Here is a 19,235-nt window from a genome sequence, read left to right as displayed (position 1 = left end):
CAAAACAACTGTTATTTCATGAGAGAGTTTCGTGGTTTGATTCAGCGTAGAAGTCAGTTGTCATGGAATTATTATTTAATTAAATCATTGGAGGTCTGATGACGGGTCATTAATTCGGTTGTTGGAATAATTTGTTCAAATATCTGTATCTTTGAAAATTATCAAACACTTTTATATATATATATATATATATATTTTATTTATATATATATATATATATATATATATATATATATATATATATATATATATATTCCCATGTAACCGACTGAACTACATGATGGATTTTTTTCATTGAATATCAATCGATAAATTAGTTATTCATATTTATGATTTATGATGAAACATTTCCATTGTTTAAGTGCAGCTGAATCCAAGATATATCCACAGAAATTTTTACGTGATGAACAGTTTAATGGTATTAAGATTTCCTTTCTAAAACTGCTTGCTTTGGTTTCTTTTAAAATTGGATACTTTAAACAATAAGTACATAAATATGCATTAGAATCATAAAAAAATAAAAATAATAAGAATAATTGTTTTCGTTACCAAAGCATATTTATAACCGGAAGTTGTGGTCATACAGAAGGTCCTGCCAAAAAAACAATTGTCAATTACCAATTTAAGAATTCTGTGTGTGGTTGTTTCCGACAATTAGAGCATTCGTGCTGTTTGTAGAAAATCTGGAGAAAAATGGATGCCTTTGTCATTGTTGCTGTTTATAAGATATGGAAAAATAAGCTAAGTAAAAACTGTTCATTCCGAGTCCAAATAAACGCATGGTACATTAATGTGTCTGCATTTGACAAAATAAGTACCAAAGGACTTGAATATGCCTGTATTATCTATTTTACTTCAATTAGTACATGGCTCACACCTGTGAAGTATAGTAGTATCTTTAAGAAAATGTAATCAAGGGAACCAACGTTATAGCGGTAATCAAAAGAATGTAATGCAGGGACAAAGGCCAGACATGGAAAACAGATATACACAACAAAAAACATAAAAGTTCATACATACAAAGTAACAAAAGTAAATGAGCAACTCGGACTCCACTAAAAACTGGGAGCATGGACCAGGTGCACCGGTAGGGTAAGCGTCCTCTTCTTTTCTAGAAACACCCGCCGAGTTTCTAAAAAAAGTCAAGTCCAGGGTAGACAAACGCTGAAAGGCAAACTATGACCCGTTGAATAAATCAGTTTTCATGGTGCTGATGGATACCTCATAACGATCCACGAGTTCATGATGACGACCATAAAACTTCTGTAGTGATGACTTCAATCTTGTAGCAACATAACCCTGTTCCAGAAGCCTATTTGTTAGAGTTCTAGCGCGATACAAAAAGTCAGCGTAGTTTCGGCAAGCTCTGGCATACCGTATGAGTTGTGATATGAACACTCCATACACAGGAGCCTAAGGGATGTTGCCACAGATGAAAGGAAAGTTGACAATTCTGAATGAAAAGTCATCACGTTTATTGTAAAGTTTGGTCAATAGTTTTCCTTTACTATCAATTTCTAAGTGTAGGTCAAGATATGAGGCTGACTTCACAGTGTCTGTAGTATCCTTTATCTCAAGTTCTTTTGGGTAGATGCGATGTATCAAAAATTCCCGAAATTAGGATTGTTTAAAGATAATTCGTCATCTATATAGCGGAAACTGAGATTGAAGGATCTAGCCAAACGATATTCTTTCTTTCTGATCAAATCAACTATAAAGTCAGCCTCATAAGAGTGAAGAAATAGGTCAGCAATTTGTTCCCATTGGAATGCCGACCGTTTGTTGAAAAACACGTCCACCACACTGGACAAATATGTTGGCGATTAAAAATTCCAGCATTTTGTAAGAAGATATGACAATTGTTAATATACCTCGTGTTGATCATATGTGTATTGCGTATTTATACAGATAAGGTCAGTTCTTATTTTTTAGGGGAACTGTCAGAAGAGCCGGGTCAAGGACAGTCCTGAAGGTGTAATAGAACAGTTCTAGCACTGCCGGCTCTACGAGATCAATTCTACTACTAGAGCGGCTCTACTGCTAGAACTCTACTACTCTCAGAAGAGCTGAATCTAGAACTGTTCTAAATTTGTCATAGACCTGTTCTTCTGACAGTTCTAGGACAGGTTTGTGAGGGGTTAGAACTGATCCCATATGTAGATCTGCATATAAGCATATAAAAATGCGCTTTGCGTATGAAGAGAAAAATGCCCAACAAAAGCAAGAAATCTTTGATTATAATGTTGAATATTATATTTCTGACGTAATTACCTTTTCAATTTTACTTCGTATTTCATAATTAGTTCGAAATTGTTTTATGGGGTAAATGAAGCCAAAGCGGTGCATAACTAAATGTAGTCATATACTGCTCGATTCACGTGGTTATCATATGTCATTTACGTATGATTACTATATGATTACCATATGTTAATTTATTGGCAAAAAGGGGAATAGGGAATGGAAGATGGGGAAATGGGGGCGTGGGAAGTTTTAAACATACAGCTGTTTGCTATTTATTATAAGATACCTCACTTCTTTGCTCAGAATTATTCTCAAGTATTTTGCACTCCGTATCAGTCAAAGACATGGTGCTTGATTTTGTATTAATCTGTCTAAAACACACTTCAATTTCATACGTTCAATCGATAAAATCACAAATAAAAAATATTATTTAAAAAAAAATTCTTTTGAAATACATTCCTTTAAAATCAATTACATTAGAGAAAATATACGTTTTTAACACACATTTGAAGTGCCCTGTATGTCCCTTTTATTAGTTCTGAATGATATAAAATTCAGTAACGTCTAATCATCATACGAGAGAACTTCATCGAGTATGCTGTATTCTTAGTGTGATGCCAATGTACCCCAGAGTATCCACTGCTTTTCTGGTATAAGCCATTGAGATTAGAGTTGTGACAATCGTTATACCACCAAGCTCCTTTATACAAATTAGAACAGTCTCTTGAGGAGTCCTTGTCATTTTCTTGATCTTTCGTGGAAAATTTCATTTGGTTGTGCCTTTTTAATGAATCGCCTGGAATTAAAATTGTTGTGATAAACATTTAGTTATTGTACCTTTTGGTTAATTGTAATATTTACCGAGTAGTATGTGTAAGTCTTCTTTTTTCATTTATGCTAGCGAATCAAGCTGTCCCATCTAAAAATGAACAATTTAGCATATATGATACTACAAGTAAATTGACGGAACATACAACTACAAATCAAATAGTTTGCTGGTCATAGTGTCATCGTATCATCTTGGTACATTTAAAATTTCGACACAACACAACAATGTATAAAAAAACAATAATTGGCATTTAAGATAGTACGTTTTATAATACATGTAAAAAAATTAGCATAAATGAAGGGTTTTTTTCTGAAAAATCTAGGTATTGTACCCTTACAAATGAACATAAAACAATCACCTGCAGTGCCATTGTATCCACCAACAGTTAGCTTATATTTTGAATCCTCGTCACCAACTTTGAAAGTTTTGTAAATTGCGAACCATGTATTCCCCTCCCAGTCTTGCAGATCGACCCGAAGCTCGTATGTTCCACTAGATGTAAGTCGGTGAATATTTTCATTCCCTGAAATCAAATGCTACATAAAACTACCGTTTTCCTTTGCCTCTATAGTATAAGTAGCTGATTATTTAAAAAAAAAACAAAAACAAAAACAAAAACAAAAATAAAAACAAAACAAAACAAACAAAAAAAAACAAAAAAAAACAAAAAAAACTATTCAAAATGCACAATACTTTCGGAAAGAAATACTTTTTATTATTAAATGCTTGTGTATTGCTTCAAGAGCTGTTATATCAGTCAGCATGATAAAAAAAACGAGGTCAGTACTAGGGCCAACTCTTTTCTCAGTTTTAGCAGGACTGGCCCTAAAACTATTCTACGAGATGATCTACTAGAACTGTAAGAGGAATTGGCTCTGCTAGAACTGTCAGGAGAGCCAGCTTTGCGAAAACTGTTTCCGAAAGCCAGTTCCCTTCGAACTGTCAGAACAGCCGGTTCCGTTAGATCTGTAAGAATTTCTAAAGCCGTCTATCGGTCGTGCAACTCTTGCAAACCCGGAAATAATACTCAAGATAGTTCGTTTATTAATTTCATGAATAAAATTTAAAAAAATGATTTTGTTGGAACTTTTGAGCTGTCCGTCTCTCATTTACACGAAAATTGGGGGACAAAGATAACATTATATCATTTTTGTTAGGCATATTTCAATTATTTTAATTTTCTGGTTAAACCAGGGAGTGTTATTTAGATGTAATATAAGGTCTTGCAATATAATGCTTCAATTTTAACTGTTTATATTAAAGAATTTGAAAATGAATAAGAAACATCAACAAGTATTACAAACTAAACCATACATGTGCAGTATCTTAATTTTTTGATTACAAAATGATTGAAAGATGTACAAAAATACTTCAGTTTTAAAATATCAAATTAAGAAAGAAAAATAGCAGTACTCGTGTGACTGCGAAAATTTTATTTTCCACAATCTAAAACTTAGATGAAAATCAGTAAACTGAATGCATATTGAACTATTTTTTAAAAACGTTTTGGAAGTGCGATAACTAAAAACTGTGATGCATCTTAAATAATAACGCGTAGAAGACGCGTAAAACACATTTATTTACCCATGAAATATTCAAAAAATAAATCAGAGAATGAATAATACAGCAACTATTAGTATCTTTGGTGACTGCAAACCCTTCTTTTCCTTCTAAAACCTCAAGCTTTGATGAATAGCCATACACTGAATGCATTTATACGTATTTTGTTCTATTTCACTAGTGCGATATTTCTAAATATAGTTTGAAAACCTAAAACAAAAGGACTAACATAGAAGTTTACTGTTATTTTTATGTATCAGTTTGACACGAAAAGAAATAATAAAAGCTAATACTGTAAATTATCTTAAAATCTTACGTGTAGATGTACATATATAAATTTACCGATGAAATATTCAGAACTTTTATCAGAGAAAAAAAAATATATCAATTTTCAGATACAATGAATGCATTTAGACGTACATTTTTGTATATTGTTGCTTTCAGTTAGTGCTATAACTCTAAAAAAACATCCTTACATGGAAGTAAAAAAAAATATTCACTCTTTTTTGTGTATATGCATGAGTTTGTTAGCAAACCTTTGACATGAATAAAAATAATAAGTGCTAAAACTGTAAGGAATCCTATTTTTTCGGGTACAAGATGTAAATTAGTAAATTTACCCATAAAATATATAATAAAGAGAGAGAGAGAAATATAGCACTTTGTAGTATCTCTGATGACTGGGAACATTTTGACCCTCTAACAACCTCAAAATTAGTAGAAAATTAAAGCAATACAATTCACTCAGACCAACTGTGGAACTTTTTTTGCAAGTGCGATAACCCTTCAATTATTTGAAAACCTCATATATGGAAGTAAAAATAGATATTTGCTGTTTTTCTTTGTGTTTATGTATCAGTTTGTTAGCTAATTTTCAAATGAAATGTACAAATAAGTGCTAAAACTGGTTAAAGACGTAAATATGAACAATTACCCATAATATATATTATACTGAGAAAAATAAAGCATTTTGTAGCATCTCTGATGACTGGGAACAACATGTTTTCCTTCAAAAAGTTTAAATAGGAAGAAAAACAATACAATGAATACATTCAGACCTAAAGTGGTACTTATTGCTAGTGCGATAACTCTACATTTATACATATATTTGGAAATCTCAAATAAGGGAATAATAAGAGATATTTCACTGTTTTATTTTGTTTATGCGGTTGGGGGTTGGGGATGGGTGGGGGTAGTATGTATAATTTTGTGGTACGCTTTTGACATAAAAAGCAATAATAAGTGCTAAAAATTGTTTAACGTCTTAAATTTCACATACTAGTTTAGATGTAAAAATGCAGAAATTTTTTTTCAAAGGGTAAAATGCACTTATTTATACATGCAGTTTATCGTAATTTTTTAAAATTCTAACCCCATTATTCACGAGTCAATTTCTACTAGAACCAGGTCAAAGAGAACTGCCAGGAGAACAGGCCTCAAGAGAACTGTTTTACTAAAGCCAGCTCTACAAGAACTGTCAGGATTCTAAGAAAACTTTTCTGCGAGAACCAGCTCTACCAAAACAGTATACAGCCAGCCCTTTCAGAGCCGGTTCTGCTAGAACTGTCAGAAGGGCTGGCTCTACGAGAACTGTTCTACTAATATAGTAAGCCGTTTTTATAATATTTGTAGAAAAGGTGTCAGCAGTTTGAACACATTCTACTTGGGAATGGATATATTCATCGTGGGTAAAGGTCTTTGCTTCGGGAATTATACGTTCCTTATGCGACTTAACTAACCACTAGTGCTTGTCTGTTTCCAAAATGACAATTAACCTCCATCTGCGACAGTCGTAGTTGTTTTCACATTTAACGAAGCTAAAACTTAAAACGAGCAACAAATATCTTGTAAATACATACATTAAGAAAATTCTTTTCAGCTCTCCATTGCACCTTTCTTTCCTCGTTCGTTTTTGGTGTTATTCGAGCTTCCTATTTCTATATATGTTTACTTAGTTCTCTTTGCGCTGTACATAACTTATTTTTTGTCTATTATTTCTTTAATACGCCATCTTGCGCATTTATAGAACAATCACTATTAATCGTTGTGAACCACAGGTTTCGCTCTTTTGACATTCCCGCAAGAATTTGGCTTATGTCATTTGCAAAATGCATAAACTATCCTAATTCTAAGTCAGTTTACAATAACAATTCTACAAACTAGAATTGCCATTGCGAGCAACAGCGAATGTCGCCCCCGGTAACCGTTTAATTTCCCAATTTTATTATTGTATTGTTATGCTTACTCAACTCCTTTGACAAACCTATTTTCAAATTTGTAGCTATTCATGTCGTTGAGATAAGGCAATACCCTAGATTGTGACCTACGGCACCATATTCGTCAGAATTTTAGCTTAGATTCCGAGGTCTACATGATACATTATATTGCTAAGTTTCATTAAATTTGGTCGATGAATAAAAAACGTATGGCCGTGTGAAAAAAGTGGATTTTGGAATCCATGAAATTTTCAGTTTTATGTCGACATATCGATTCACTTTTTATGCAGAATTTTATTAGGCTTAACTGTACCATCATACCAAATTTCAATTTTCTAGCCGCCTAGATTTCCGAGATATTGCAATGTCGTAGATTATGAACTTTGGTAGCCATTTTAAAAATGGCGGCATATTGGCGAAAATTTTTTATACGAATTCCGAGATATTAATAAGACGCAGCATACAACAAAGTTTCATTAAATTTGCCTATTAAATAAAAAAGTTGTAAGTGTGAGAAAAAGTGGATTTCACTTTTTTCGTTGCCATGGCAAATGGCAACATATAAATTTTTTGCTTATTTCTATAAGGCACATTGAGTTCTACCACCATGGCAAATATCAAGTTTCTAGCCACCTAGGTTTCTGAGATATTGCAATGTCCTAGATTATGAATTTTTCATGTTTCCATGGTAACGGTGCCCATTTTTGTCGCCAAAAGTTCTGGTACACTCTTTCTCAGCGCCATCTACCACCATACCAATTTTCAATTCATTCCCTTTATTGATGCTCTCTAAAAACTCTGGACAAATATCATTGGAAGAAAAAAATATCATAATATGAAGAACAGGAAACAGCACAATAACAATATGTCGCCTCGACATTCGCCTGGGGCGCCATTATTAAGAAATCCTTTTGACGAATGAATTACCATTAATAGTCTTTTTTTTTCAAGTAAAGCCCTTTGAAATAGTACGTGAACATCTACCATCTAATTTACTTTCGAAATTATAAAGATATGATAATTTCACACTAAATTTGTGTCATTTGTATTCATCAATATCCAATAAAATTCCTAACAAATAAGAATAAAACTTGCCTAGCCAAAACTCTCCTTCTAGATCACCAAATCCATTCTTATATTCCATCCACGTTCTTCGGAATTCTACAGATCCATCTTGCCTCTGTTGTATTACCTTTGTTGAGTTAAAGACTTATCAGCGTTCAAATGTATTAATACTCTTTAAAACATATCGAATTTATGAATTAAATTCCCAGAATTTTGTTTCATTTTTAGTTTTGATAACATGTTCTTGCAGCGTTTTTTTTGTCTATTGGGTCTTTAAATCTTTAATTTTTGCGTAAAAAACAAAATCTTGAAGTTTGTGTCCTACAAGCGAAAACACAGTCCGTGTTTGAAAGGAATAAATAATACATGAAACGGTATCTTACTTTTGAAATAAACATATACGATTTTTGAGCACGAACAAGACATGTATTTTATTACCAACGCAATAATTAAAAATCGAGAAACTGCCTCTTACATTTACTTATTACCACACGAAATACAATTATATCGTGTATATATCACCCAAAAAAGTGAAAACAATTTGAAAAAAAGCACTAGTTTGATTTTTGTATTTACGTTTTTTATGCAATATGATTGTTTTACCAAAGAAATATACACCCACCGTCCAGTTTCCCCCATCAACATCCATATTACACATGGCCGAAAATGAGTACATTCCCATTCTATATATGCGATGTAGGCCTGTATTTCTTGGCTGAATTTCACTGCAATCCTCGAACGAACATATATCTATTAAACAAAAACAATAAAAGTCTTAATCGCTACAACAAAAAACTTTTTTTTTGGAAGCCCATCTCTTTATGAAACCTCTTCATCGGTGTTTTGTGTGAACCAGCTGCTCACTAATATTTGCTTAAAATACACGCTTAGGATACTTAAAATAACATAAAAACATGTGCTAAGACAAAAAATGATATAACATTTGAGAACAAAATTGACACGAAACAAGAATTTTGCCTATACCATTCCAAAGCCTCTCGATTAGTGATTTAAGGAATAATACTAATTTCGGTGATGAGACTTTTGAAATGAGGAAACGCATTTTATCAATCATAGATCAAAAAGTGTGTGGAGATGTATCTATACCATGGAATAAAATATCGGACAAAGTATCCGACAACAACTCGATGGTGTATATAAGAATATGTTGAACTGAATGATAAAGCATGCACAAAGATAATATTTCTAAGGGTCAATTTCAGTCATGCAAAGCAATATGCATCAACTAGAATAATACATATGTCCTGAAATATGTCAGAAATACATTTAGACCATGGAATCATACTTCGAGAGGTTATTGAAGAAAAGAAAAGCCGAAAGAAATAATAGAAAACAGAACTGTAATTAAAATGAATAGTAGTAAAGATAAGATAAGATTACAGGAACCACCTTTACAAATTCATAATTGTAAGAAAATCTAACTAAATGATACCTCCACTTTAAATTTCAGAAACCATAAGGACAAATATGACAAAACCATCAAACACTAAGCACAGTACAGTTCGTTTGTGCTCCATTTTATTTTGGTAAAGATTTGAAGAGAGTAGTTAGTCACTCTTTTATCATTTTAAATAGACTGCTTTCTTTTAGATTTTTACTTGCCTAAAAGAGAACAAACAAATAATAAGACCCATCAAATTAAATCATTTTCCAGTATCTCTTTTTTGTGTTTGAGATATATATGGAAGTAGAAATAAGTGTCTTGTCTCCTCTTGTCTAAAACTAGTAATTGAGACCATGTTTTACACTTGCTCTACACAATCGCCAACGGATGCAGGTGACCAATATTTTCAATATTCCATTAACGGGTTCACAATATTCCTTACCTGACAAAGATTGTAATTAGCACAAAATCAATTACTCTCTAGCGCACTTAAAACACCTATTGCGTAACCCTGTTTATTTTAGTCAAACAATCAATTTATCTATAAACTTCGGTTATCAGTTTATCAATACTTGTCTAATAGCATTCTACAGAATAAAACTACAAAGTCAAAAATATACCAACTTTGTGGTCATGGTCCTATTATTCACGATGACTACAAAATATTACCCCCAGTTTTCACATCACTAAAGAATATTTAAGAAATGTCTTCTAGGGCTAATGCGACAATCTTGTAAGACTCCGAAAAATTGACAATCCTTTTATCTTATATAATTTAGGAAAATGATAAAATAGGGATATCGATTTATTAGAATTTGAAGTAGTGTATTCTAATAATTCTTGAAATCAAACCTGCAGAAGGGTATAAGGAAACAAATCATCGCAACTATCTTCATCCAGTCTCGTATTTTCCAGCCAAAATAAAAAGCGAAAATCAATGGTGTAGGCTTTAGTACAAAAGGACATAGACGTGTATATATATAGTGTTGAACAAATATAAAACTTAGTAAAATAACATGACCATGAAAATAATATGAACCTCTCTTAATTTCAAGTATTTTTTCTTTGCTCATACAATACATTCACTTTGCCCTTTTTTATAAAACGGGACACATTTTTAGTTTTCATATGTGACGAATTAATTCATAGGAGATTGTCAAATCTTATTTGCCCTGTGCATGTCGGGTATCAAAAGAGTAGGCCTGCAGCAGCGTTAAACTTGTCGTAAAAAGCGACTAAATAGTGCTCAGAAACCTAGCCGGGGACTAGGCGCTCTGCCCACAGAGCAACTGGGATGTGTGCCCCAGGTGGTGGAATGGAATACCCCTGGCGTGTTACATGCTGGGGTTGTCAGGCTATAACGCGGAAAACCTTACCGCAAACCATAGTGGTGCACCGTGTTGGGAAAGATGTTACGTTCCTCGCACCTTAAAGAACCCTGCTGTGGTATTCGATAGGAGTAGGAACCTTTGCGCTCCGCTACAGGAGGCTAAATTACCCGACCCTTCCCATCCCTCTTTTTCTAGTGGCAATCAAAATTTGTCGACTCTTCCCATCCCTTTTTTCATTTCATCATCATTCAAGTTCATTTTATCATCCATTTCATGTTCATCGCCTGAATATAGCTGAAATATTGCTGCTCGGGCGTTAAACCCCAAAAATCAATCAAAATCTTATTCAAAACGTAATAACTGTTAAGAGCGCCATTTTTTAAACAAATGTTTTGTTATTTTCCTTACATTTTCTTATTTACCTACATTGTAAAAAAAAGAATTCTCTCTCGTGAAAAAGCGACTTTTCGATATGATATTAGTCATATTTTCTTATTATTCAATGGTGCACGAACATCACGCTTAACGTTTCCTATGTTTATTTGCGTACGACTATTGTATAATACATCATTTAAAAGAAAATATTAGAAACACAAACCAAGATACACTTATGTATTGTTATATTAATATATACAATATATACCCTTTGACTCATCCACAATATTATTATATATTTGTTTACGTTCTTCCCAATCCAATGATGCTGAAAATGAAAAGCAAAAACATATTATCTGCGATCCTAAACGTATTGACTGCACATAACTGGATATTCTGTCGAGTATTTGCGCAAAGAAATCTAATTTATCAATTGTCCGAATATATTAATGACAATAAAATGGAGTTGTAGCATTGACCGACTTCATGAATAAAATTTAGGCGTTCTAGCAACTACGAAAAAGAAAACGACCACAAAAATAAAAAAGACAAAAACAAGAACAAATAGACACCCCCCAAAAAACCCAAAACAACAAAAACAGCATAAACAAACAAAAAAAATCAAAGTACTATAGCAAAAAATTGAAAATAAAAACAACCGAAAAAAAAACTAAAACGTGAACAAAAACATAAATCACAACAGGTAGAAAACAAAACAGTCTACAAAGGAAAACAACAATATAAAAAAGCCAATAAACGTTAAATACAAACAAATAAACAAAAGAGCAGGAAATATTCTACCTTCAAAAATTGCTTGAACTTGCTCTGCAATTTTTCTTTTCATATCCAAAGCTTCCCTGTATATTTTGACGCCTAAAAACAAATAAAATATAGTAATACAGCCAAAAGTTGTTTGTTATTTATCCAACTAAATATTATAGCAGTGATATTTGTATAATGTTACTATACAAACACATAAAATTTAGTAATAATTGTATATGTTTCAATATTGCAACTGAGTTAAATATAAAAAATTGAATCATGTGACTTCCAGTACATATACAACTGATTTGTTAACAATATCCTGGTTTCGCATTGTTTGGACATGAGATAATGTTTATTTAAAAAAATAATAAAAAAGCTTACCATATCATTGTGTGGCAATAAACGTGGTCATTTAGTCATTTATAAATCTATAACTGATTAGCCGATCATTCATGTTTTGGACCCGCAGAACTGTTCTATTTTAAATGAATAGAACTTTGTCATCGTTAATAGTTTTCATTATGATGACATGACCAATGCAACCCTGGGTAACGATCGTACATAAGTATATTCTACATATAGACGGGGAGTTAAAAACTTGTAAGTTTGATATAAAAATAGTTCGCCCCAGGTGTTGAGAAGAGGTTAAGGGATAGGTTGTCAGAATGTCATTAACCAAATATATTTCTATGTATACTTGGTTCTGGTGTATATTATTTTTAAATTGGATATTATTGTTTGTCGTCTGAAACTCCCGATTTTTTTGCTAAGAGTTGTTACCCAGCCCAAGTTCCGCCTCTCCTTTCCGCTACATCCTCAACATTACTACATGTAGTGACACAAGAGCGTCGTTTCAGTACTACCAATGCTTTGGAAATTTGGGAAGCTCATTTAATCCTTATTTTATGTGGGTGTTCTTCAGGACAATTTGTTGAATCCATGGTGCTTTTTTTTGTTCTTGGTCTAGTCGTAGTCCCCGATTATCGATATATCTCGTTTTGTTTTGATAGCGACTTTATCATGGTTTATTGCAGCTTAGCCAACCAGGGCGAGCCTTGATATTAACCGTGACGAAGTCACTATCCAAAACAGATTACCATTAATTCATTTTATCGGTAATTTGCAGTTTATTGAAGAGATTAACGTACTTATTCAAAATATTAACCCAAAGCGTCAATTAAATGTCAGTCTCTGTAAGCATCAGGCAGTGGATGAAACATGGTATGAAAAAAGTACAACTTTAAAAGTTTGATTTGACTATTTGAACGATGAGAATCAAGGAAAAAAAGAAAAACAATCCATATCATTTTGGTAAATTGAGTTACAATTTCATTACAAATGGAATGAAAAATGAGCATTTTAAAGGTAGATTACTCTGTAATAAACCTTTTTTTTCTAACATTCATTGACAAATTTCTGAGTAATCCAGAGATTAAATAATGGTCTATTCAAAAACAGAAAGCATCCTTGAGTGAAATTATATTGTGGGTTTTTGACATGCATGTTTCTGATTTTTCCCATCTTGCCTGATTCTTCAAATAAAAACTCGAATTAAAAAAGGATGCATCTTATTTTTGTTTATGCTTCCTTTTTTTCTCCATTATGGCTTCTAGGAATTTTTATTATCTCGAAGTGACCTGGCCAATCCAAAGGTAACACCTGATGATATTTTAACAATCCATTTACATCATGCACATATACATGTTCTCCACTTTGTATCAATGTTGTTAATGGAAAACAGATATATAATCATTATTCATTATTTTTCGACCAAGGAATTTTTCCATATATGAGAAAGATATATGACAACAAGAGCAAAAACAAAACAATAAAGAAAGAACTATAAAAACTTACGATCGAAAAGTTGCTTAGAGTACTTCAACACATACCAAGGTGATGACCCAGGATGGACTCCCACACAAGACCCTGAAATAAAGTTAATATGATTAAGCTTTGTTTTTTTTTAAATTGAAAATTTAAATAATGCGTGAATATATGAAAGAATGTATCCAACATGTTAGTAAAGGAATTGTGACTCTCATAAGAACAGTTGATCTATCATTAAGAAAATGACATGAGAGAAGTGAAAGCAATGAAAGAGGCACGACCAGGGACCAAACAAAAACACAAAGTCTTCCTTGGTCTAACAGCAGTTGGGAGACAAAGATTTAATATGACATCAACACCAAGGTTGGACAGAGTAAATGAGTAGTATTGATGAAACAGAAGGGATATTTTAAAAAGTGTCAATGAGTTAAAAGGCGAGCATTGACCTAGAGCGCGATTAGTTGTATGTTAGGATACTGGTTGAGCTATGATCGATATTCGATGTTCTACCAAGTCTACCCAACATCCATACCCAGGATTTGCAAGCCCAGTCGCATTGCAAGATGGCAGATAAACTTTGAGACATTATTGAAGGTATCATCAAAAATGTTGAATACCACCAGGAGGACGAAGAGGATGATAAAGAAGAACATAACATTTTCAAATTTTGAGAAAGCAGGCGAGAAGAAAAGTAGCCCGTGAGAATGTGTGTGGTTATATAAGAGCAAAATCGGACTGGCAATTGACAGCAGACCAACAGCAGTGCAGAAAATCAGGCAAGTAGTATTGCTTGAACTTATAGTCCCTTGGGAAAGCAAGACAGAGGAGGCTACTGAAAGAAGTTTATGACAGCAAATGACAAGCAGATAGTAGGGGAGTGTAAGCAGCAGGGGTGGATAAATTGATGTCTTGCAAGTAGGATGCAAGGCTTCTGCTTTACAGCGGATACATAGGACCCTTTTAAGTGGAAGGAGAGAAAGAAACTGGTCAACATAAGTGTAAAAGTGTGGAAAAGTGCGGTGTAACTATGAACATTTAAAGTAAAGACAAAAACATAGATAAACAATTATGAGTAACATTAGAAAAGCGATTACACAAGCTGAAACATATGAGCTGTGCAACCATCTAGTTTCCGGTTTGGATTGATCACATGAGTAGGCAAAATTCTGGAGGTTGTTGTTAAATGGCCCCGAAACAACCAAGGAAGACTCAACCTGATGATGGATTTGAGCTAGCTGCCTCTGGTGTGTACAAAGTAATTTCCACAATATTTATTGCTTATAATCTATTAATTTACTTAGTAACTGGATTACATTTCTAATTTCTAACAGTACTAAACATACCAATTACCTCCTTGTTTTTTTAATATACAATGTCATAGGTTTATAAAATTGTTCTTTAATCTACGCTTGAAATGAGTATCTAATTTTTTTCTATGATTCGAAGGAAGAACGTCAAATGTTGACGTTATCATATACAACTTCAAGTGGTGGAAGCAAACAGTAATTAGATTTTGTTTTGTAAATTGAAACATATTTGTACTAAAGAAAAACTAGAATTTATAAGCATACGAATAATCACATAACGAATCTCGTCATAGATAATTGCAAAAATGCATGGTTCCATAAAGAACAAAAACTGGACTGCAGGTGCCTAGCTTTGGACAGCTACATTCAGTATGACGGCTTAACAATTCATGATGTTCAGCTTACTAAAAGATCAGGCAATACTTCTTTATTAAATCACAAACTAAGCAGCAAAAGTAAAATACTAACCTTGAGCATCTAAAAAAAGTATATGAAAAAGCACAAATCCAAGTGACTAAGTAAATACCTTTAGACGGCAATCATTTACATACCATGGAGCTCTTTCATTAATTTGTCCATTGTGACGTTGCCCGAAATATCCACTTCGCTTTGGACTACTGAAATAAATGAAGAAAAGAAAATATTTCTCCCTATCTATTTCTGAAAATACTCAAGATACGAGTACTGACTATAATTTGTCTCAGTCAATGCATAGAAAAGATGTTCGGAACAAAATAATTATCATTTTATCATAAAAATTGAGGGCAAAGAGTTTTTATTATGCATGCAGCTGTTTGTGATTGGTGCTTTATCATTATTTGTCAATAAATAGGTTTTAAAGTCAATAGTCAAAGATATCCATATCACACATGGAAAACAGCTGAAATATCTGTCTCAAGGTTTTGGATTATATACCAGATGATTTTCACTCGATTAATTCAATATTCTTACCAAATAGTATTGTTATTATAGTAATATTGTGTTGAAAAATTGTAGCCAATGAGGATTAAAATGCAATCGATAATATGAAAATAGGAGATGTGATATAATATCAAACAACATGCTTTATACAGGTCACCATATACCATACAATTAGCTATAAAAGGTCTCAAAAGAAACAATGTGAAACCATTAAAACAGACAATAATCGACCGAATCTATACAAAAAATAACATAAAACGAATAATAATGAACATTAAAAAAAACCAAAGACAACCACTGGACTACAGGTTCCCGGTTTTGGACATGCGCATAAAGTAGGTGGCAGGGATCAACCAATTGGTCAAACAATTTGTCTAGGTACATGTAAAGGACAGTTTAAAGGACAGTTTGTTCAAAATTTACTACATATAAATTTGTTAACTTCGTAGTCTGCTTTTCCTTGAAAGATTGACCAGTATCTGATAAACTGCTTTAGGTAGAAAACTGGATGACTGACAATGATATTTCCATCAGACAAAGATTCCTCCTAAAAATCTCATGTTCTTTACGTTGTGAATAAATCATATAAACAAAATATCCTTTTGAAAAGTATTAGTTGCAATGTTTTTGTAATGCAAAACAATGGCCCATATCAATCATATATTTTGCTCGCGTTGGCCGCCAATATTTTGATATACAGATTGAAAATGACCGAATTATACCGTGACCATGAAAAAAGGCGGTTAAGATTTTTTTAAATCGTGAACCATTTACTTGATTTGGTGTGCAACTACAGAAGATAAATAAGGTTCAGTATAATATGCTATTGTCAATGCAACAGCGGCAATTGGATCACACACAAGTAATAAGATTGAAACCCCTTCTTTATTACATGACATAAATTACATAACATCATATTGGTATAATTGTGTTCACATGATTATTTCCTGAATACACATATATATCTCTAGGTAGAGATTCCTCATACTTTGTAAAAAACAATTCCAAATAATCTTCACAATATACCGAAGACGTTTTCAAAATGCTGGAGTTTTTGATCGACAACACACTTGTACAGTGTGGTGGACACGTTTTTCAACAAACCGTCTGCATTCCAATGGGAGCAAATTGTTCTCGTCTACTTGCTGACCTATTCCTTCACTCTTATGAGGCTTACGTCATAGCTAATATCAAAGAAGGAACATCGTTTAGCTAGCTCCTTTAATATCAGTTTCCGCTATAAAGATGACGTATTATCGTTAAACAATCCTAGTTTCGGGGATTATAAACATCGCATCTAACCCAAAGAACTTGAGATAAAGGATACTACAGACACTGTGAAGTCAGCCTCATACCTTGACCTACACTTAGAGATCGATGGTAAAGAAAAACTATTGACCAATCTATATGACGAAAGTGACGACTTGCCCTTCAGTATTGAGTTTTTATATCACAACTAGTACGTTATGCTAGAGCTTACCGAAACAACGCAGACCGTTTGTATCGCGCTAGACTTCTTACAATTAGGCCTCTGGGCCAGGGTTATATTGCTGCAAGATTAAAGTCATCACAACATAAGTCTAATGATCGTTGTCCAAACGCTCCCATTGTCATGGGAGTCCAAAAAATGAGTTTTCTATGGTGCCACAATTTAAAAAAAATTGGCTGTTGATTTTATTTTTTCAATTTTCGACGGATTGTCATCTTTGAATGGGAACCATGTAATCGTGTTTATATGACCGATCAGAAGCTCATAGTTTTCTAAGAAAAGTAAAATAAATATTAAGAAATAAATCACAAAAATTCAATTTTATCATTGTTTATCATGGGCTGGCCATTTTTGTGGCATTATTTTACCCGAGTGATAGTGAAGGTTATGTAACGACATTATTGGCAAGCATGTGATAAAAAATGAGTAAATGGATTTTCCGTGATATATTTTGATTCATATAAAGATTAGTTTCTTCATATTTTTGAAAAGTCGCAGTCCATGAGTTTTACGAAATGTTGGTCTTGTATTTATCACTTTGTACCATGACTGAAGATCTTTGAAGCACGTCATATTAGAATATAATAATTAATCAAAAGACTGAATACCAAAATATAATCACGAGTGCCAAAGAACGCCTAGATTTAATGAGTGTGTGTAACTTATTCTGTGCACGAGTTAAATCTAAAATCTGATTTAGCTGTCATTTTCTTAAATTTTTGTTTCTGTTGAAATATGCCTTAACTTTAAATTATTTCTACTAAAATGTACTTTACTTGAATAATTTCATTCCATATTCTCAAATAAAATGCATTAAATAGGTGTCAATAGATATATTTTTCTTTAAGGACAAAAAGTCGACCTAGATAAAATTCGTATGCGTTAACCTTTGGTCACCTTATTCCGGGCATGTGCTGTAAGGGTCAATTCTTTTAAAAAAGTCTAATTGCAAAGCGAAAGTTGATAATCCACGGCGAGGACGACCCGTTTCTTTGAAGAACTCAAGCCGTAAAAGATAAAAAAAAGTTCGCAGATAACGCAATGATCCCATTGCTATTTACATATAGTGATATTAATACGGCACAAATGTTCAGTATCAAGAAATATATTATATATTATAGAGGAAAACAAGACATGTGCTTACCACTGCTATCTATATAACAAATAAATATGCTTACCCTGAACTAAATCACTATTTGTCTGTGTGTTTACAGATGTGCCGTTACCAAGAAAAGTCAGAGTAACAAACACTGAAAATCTTAACATTTTATCCATGTTTATGCTTTGAATACTATACTTATTGTAAAGGTGGAATGATTTATTGGTTGCAACTAATGATACAAAACTCTGCCTTATCAAAAAGAGCGTAAAACGATATTAACTTTTAATTGACATCATTTCAGACTGAACGTCTGTATAAAACACTTCATAATCTTTAATCTTACAGTATTATCATTTTTATCAGAAATTGTTGACATCCTGTTTGTCCCTCTATTAATTACTTGGCTATGTGCATGTAGGTAGAACGGTACTATTTTTCCTTTTTCCCATAGGCGACAAAATTGAAACTTTTGAAAAACTATCCTGGTTTTGGAAAAAAGAAACAATAAAGCAGTTTTCTTAAAGTATAATGATGTTAAAGTCTGGAGTTAAAAAAATGATATCAGTGTAATTTGTCTTATCACAATGTCCAGAAGTATTTACTTAAATAGGTTACACAAAAGACCAGCCCAAAATAATGATAAATAATTATACCGTTCTAACTATAAGCATAAAGTGTTTTTTTACAGTTAATATCTGATTCTAATAACATGTTGTAAAGATAGGCTACATTTAGGGAGAGGAATGCGAGATGCGGAGATGGTGAACAGGGATGGGAAGACTTTTTTGTTAACACCCACCGT

General features: G+C 32.8%; 1 protein-coding gene across 1 annotated transcript; it reads right to left on the bottom strand.

The window, feature by feature from the left end:
- Positions 1–2,497: 2,497 nt before the first annotated feature.
- Positions 2,498–18,670, bottom strand: LOC148628288 (ficolin-1-like). Its single transcript, XM_088585552.1, has 9 exons — positions 18,510–18,670; positions 15,473–15,538; positions 13,642–13,713; positions 11,824–11,895; positions 11,291–11,350; positions 8,534–8,661; positions 7,942–8,038; positions 3,429–3,593; positions 2,498–3,037 (listed from the first exon to the last, which is right to left on the bottom strand). Exons 1-9 carry the CDS (start codon positions 18,604–18,606, stop codon positions 2,796–2,798), a joined length of 999 nt encoding a protein of 332 aa, XP_088441678.1. The 5' UTR covers positions 18,607–18,670; the 3' UTR covers positions 2,498–2,795.
- Positions 18,671–19,235: the final 565 nt, after the last annotated feature.

This window comes from Perna viridis, chromosome 1 (genome assembly GCF_037379345.1).
Source record: "Perna viridis isolate PV_CMFRI_1.1 ecotype Kerala chromosome 1, ASM3737934v1, whole genome shotgun sequence".
Lineage (NCBI taxonomy): Eukaryota > Metazoa > Mollusca > Bivalvia > Mytilida > Mytilidae > Perna > Perna viridis.
This window is presented reverse-complemented; position numbering and strand designations above follow the sequence as displayed.

Bases quoted from the DNA above. Each gene is read 5' to 3' on its own strand.
- LOC148628288 (XM_088585552.1), bottom strand. From the start codon at position 18,606: ATGGATAAAATGTTAAGATTTTCAGTGTTTGTTACTCTGACTTTTCTT. The intron at 11,351-11,823 runs GTAGAATATTTC...TTTCATTTTCAG, and splicing joins AGTTCAAGCAATTTTTGAAG to CATCATTGGATTGGGAAGAA. The intron at 8,039-8,533 runs GTGGGTGTATAT...AACTCAACAAAG, and splicing joins TTGATGGGGGAAACTGGACG to GTAATACAACAGAGGCAAGA.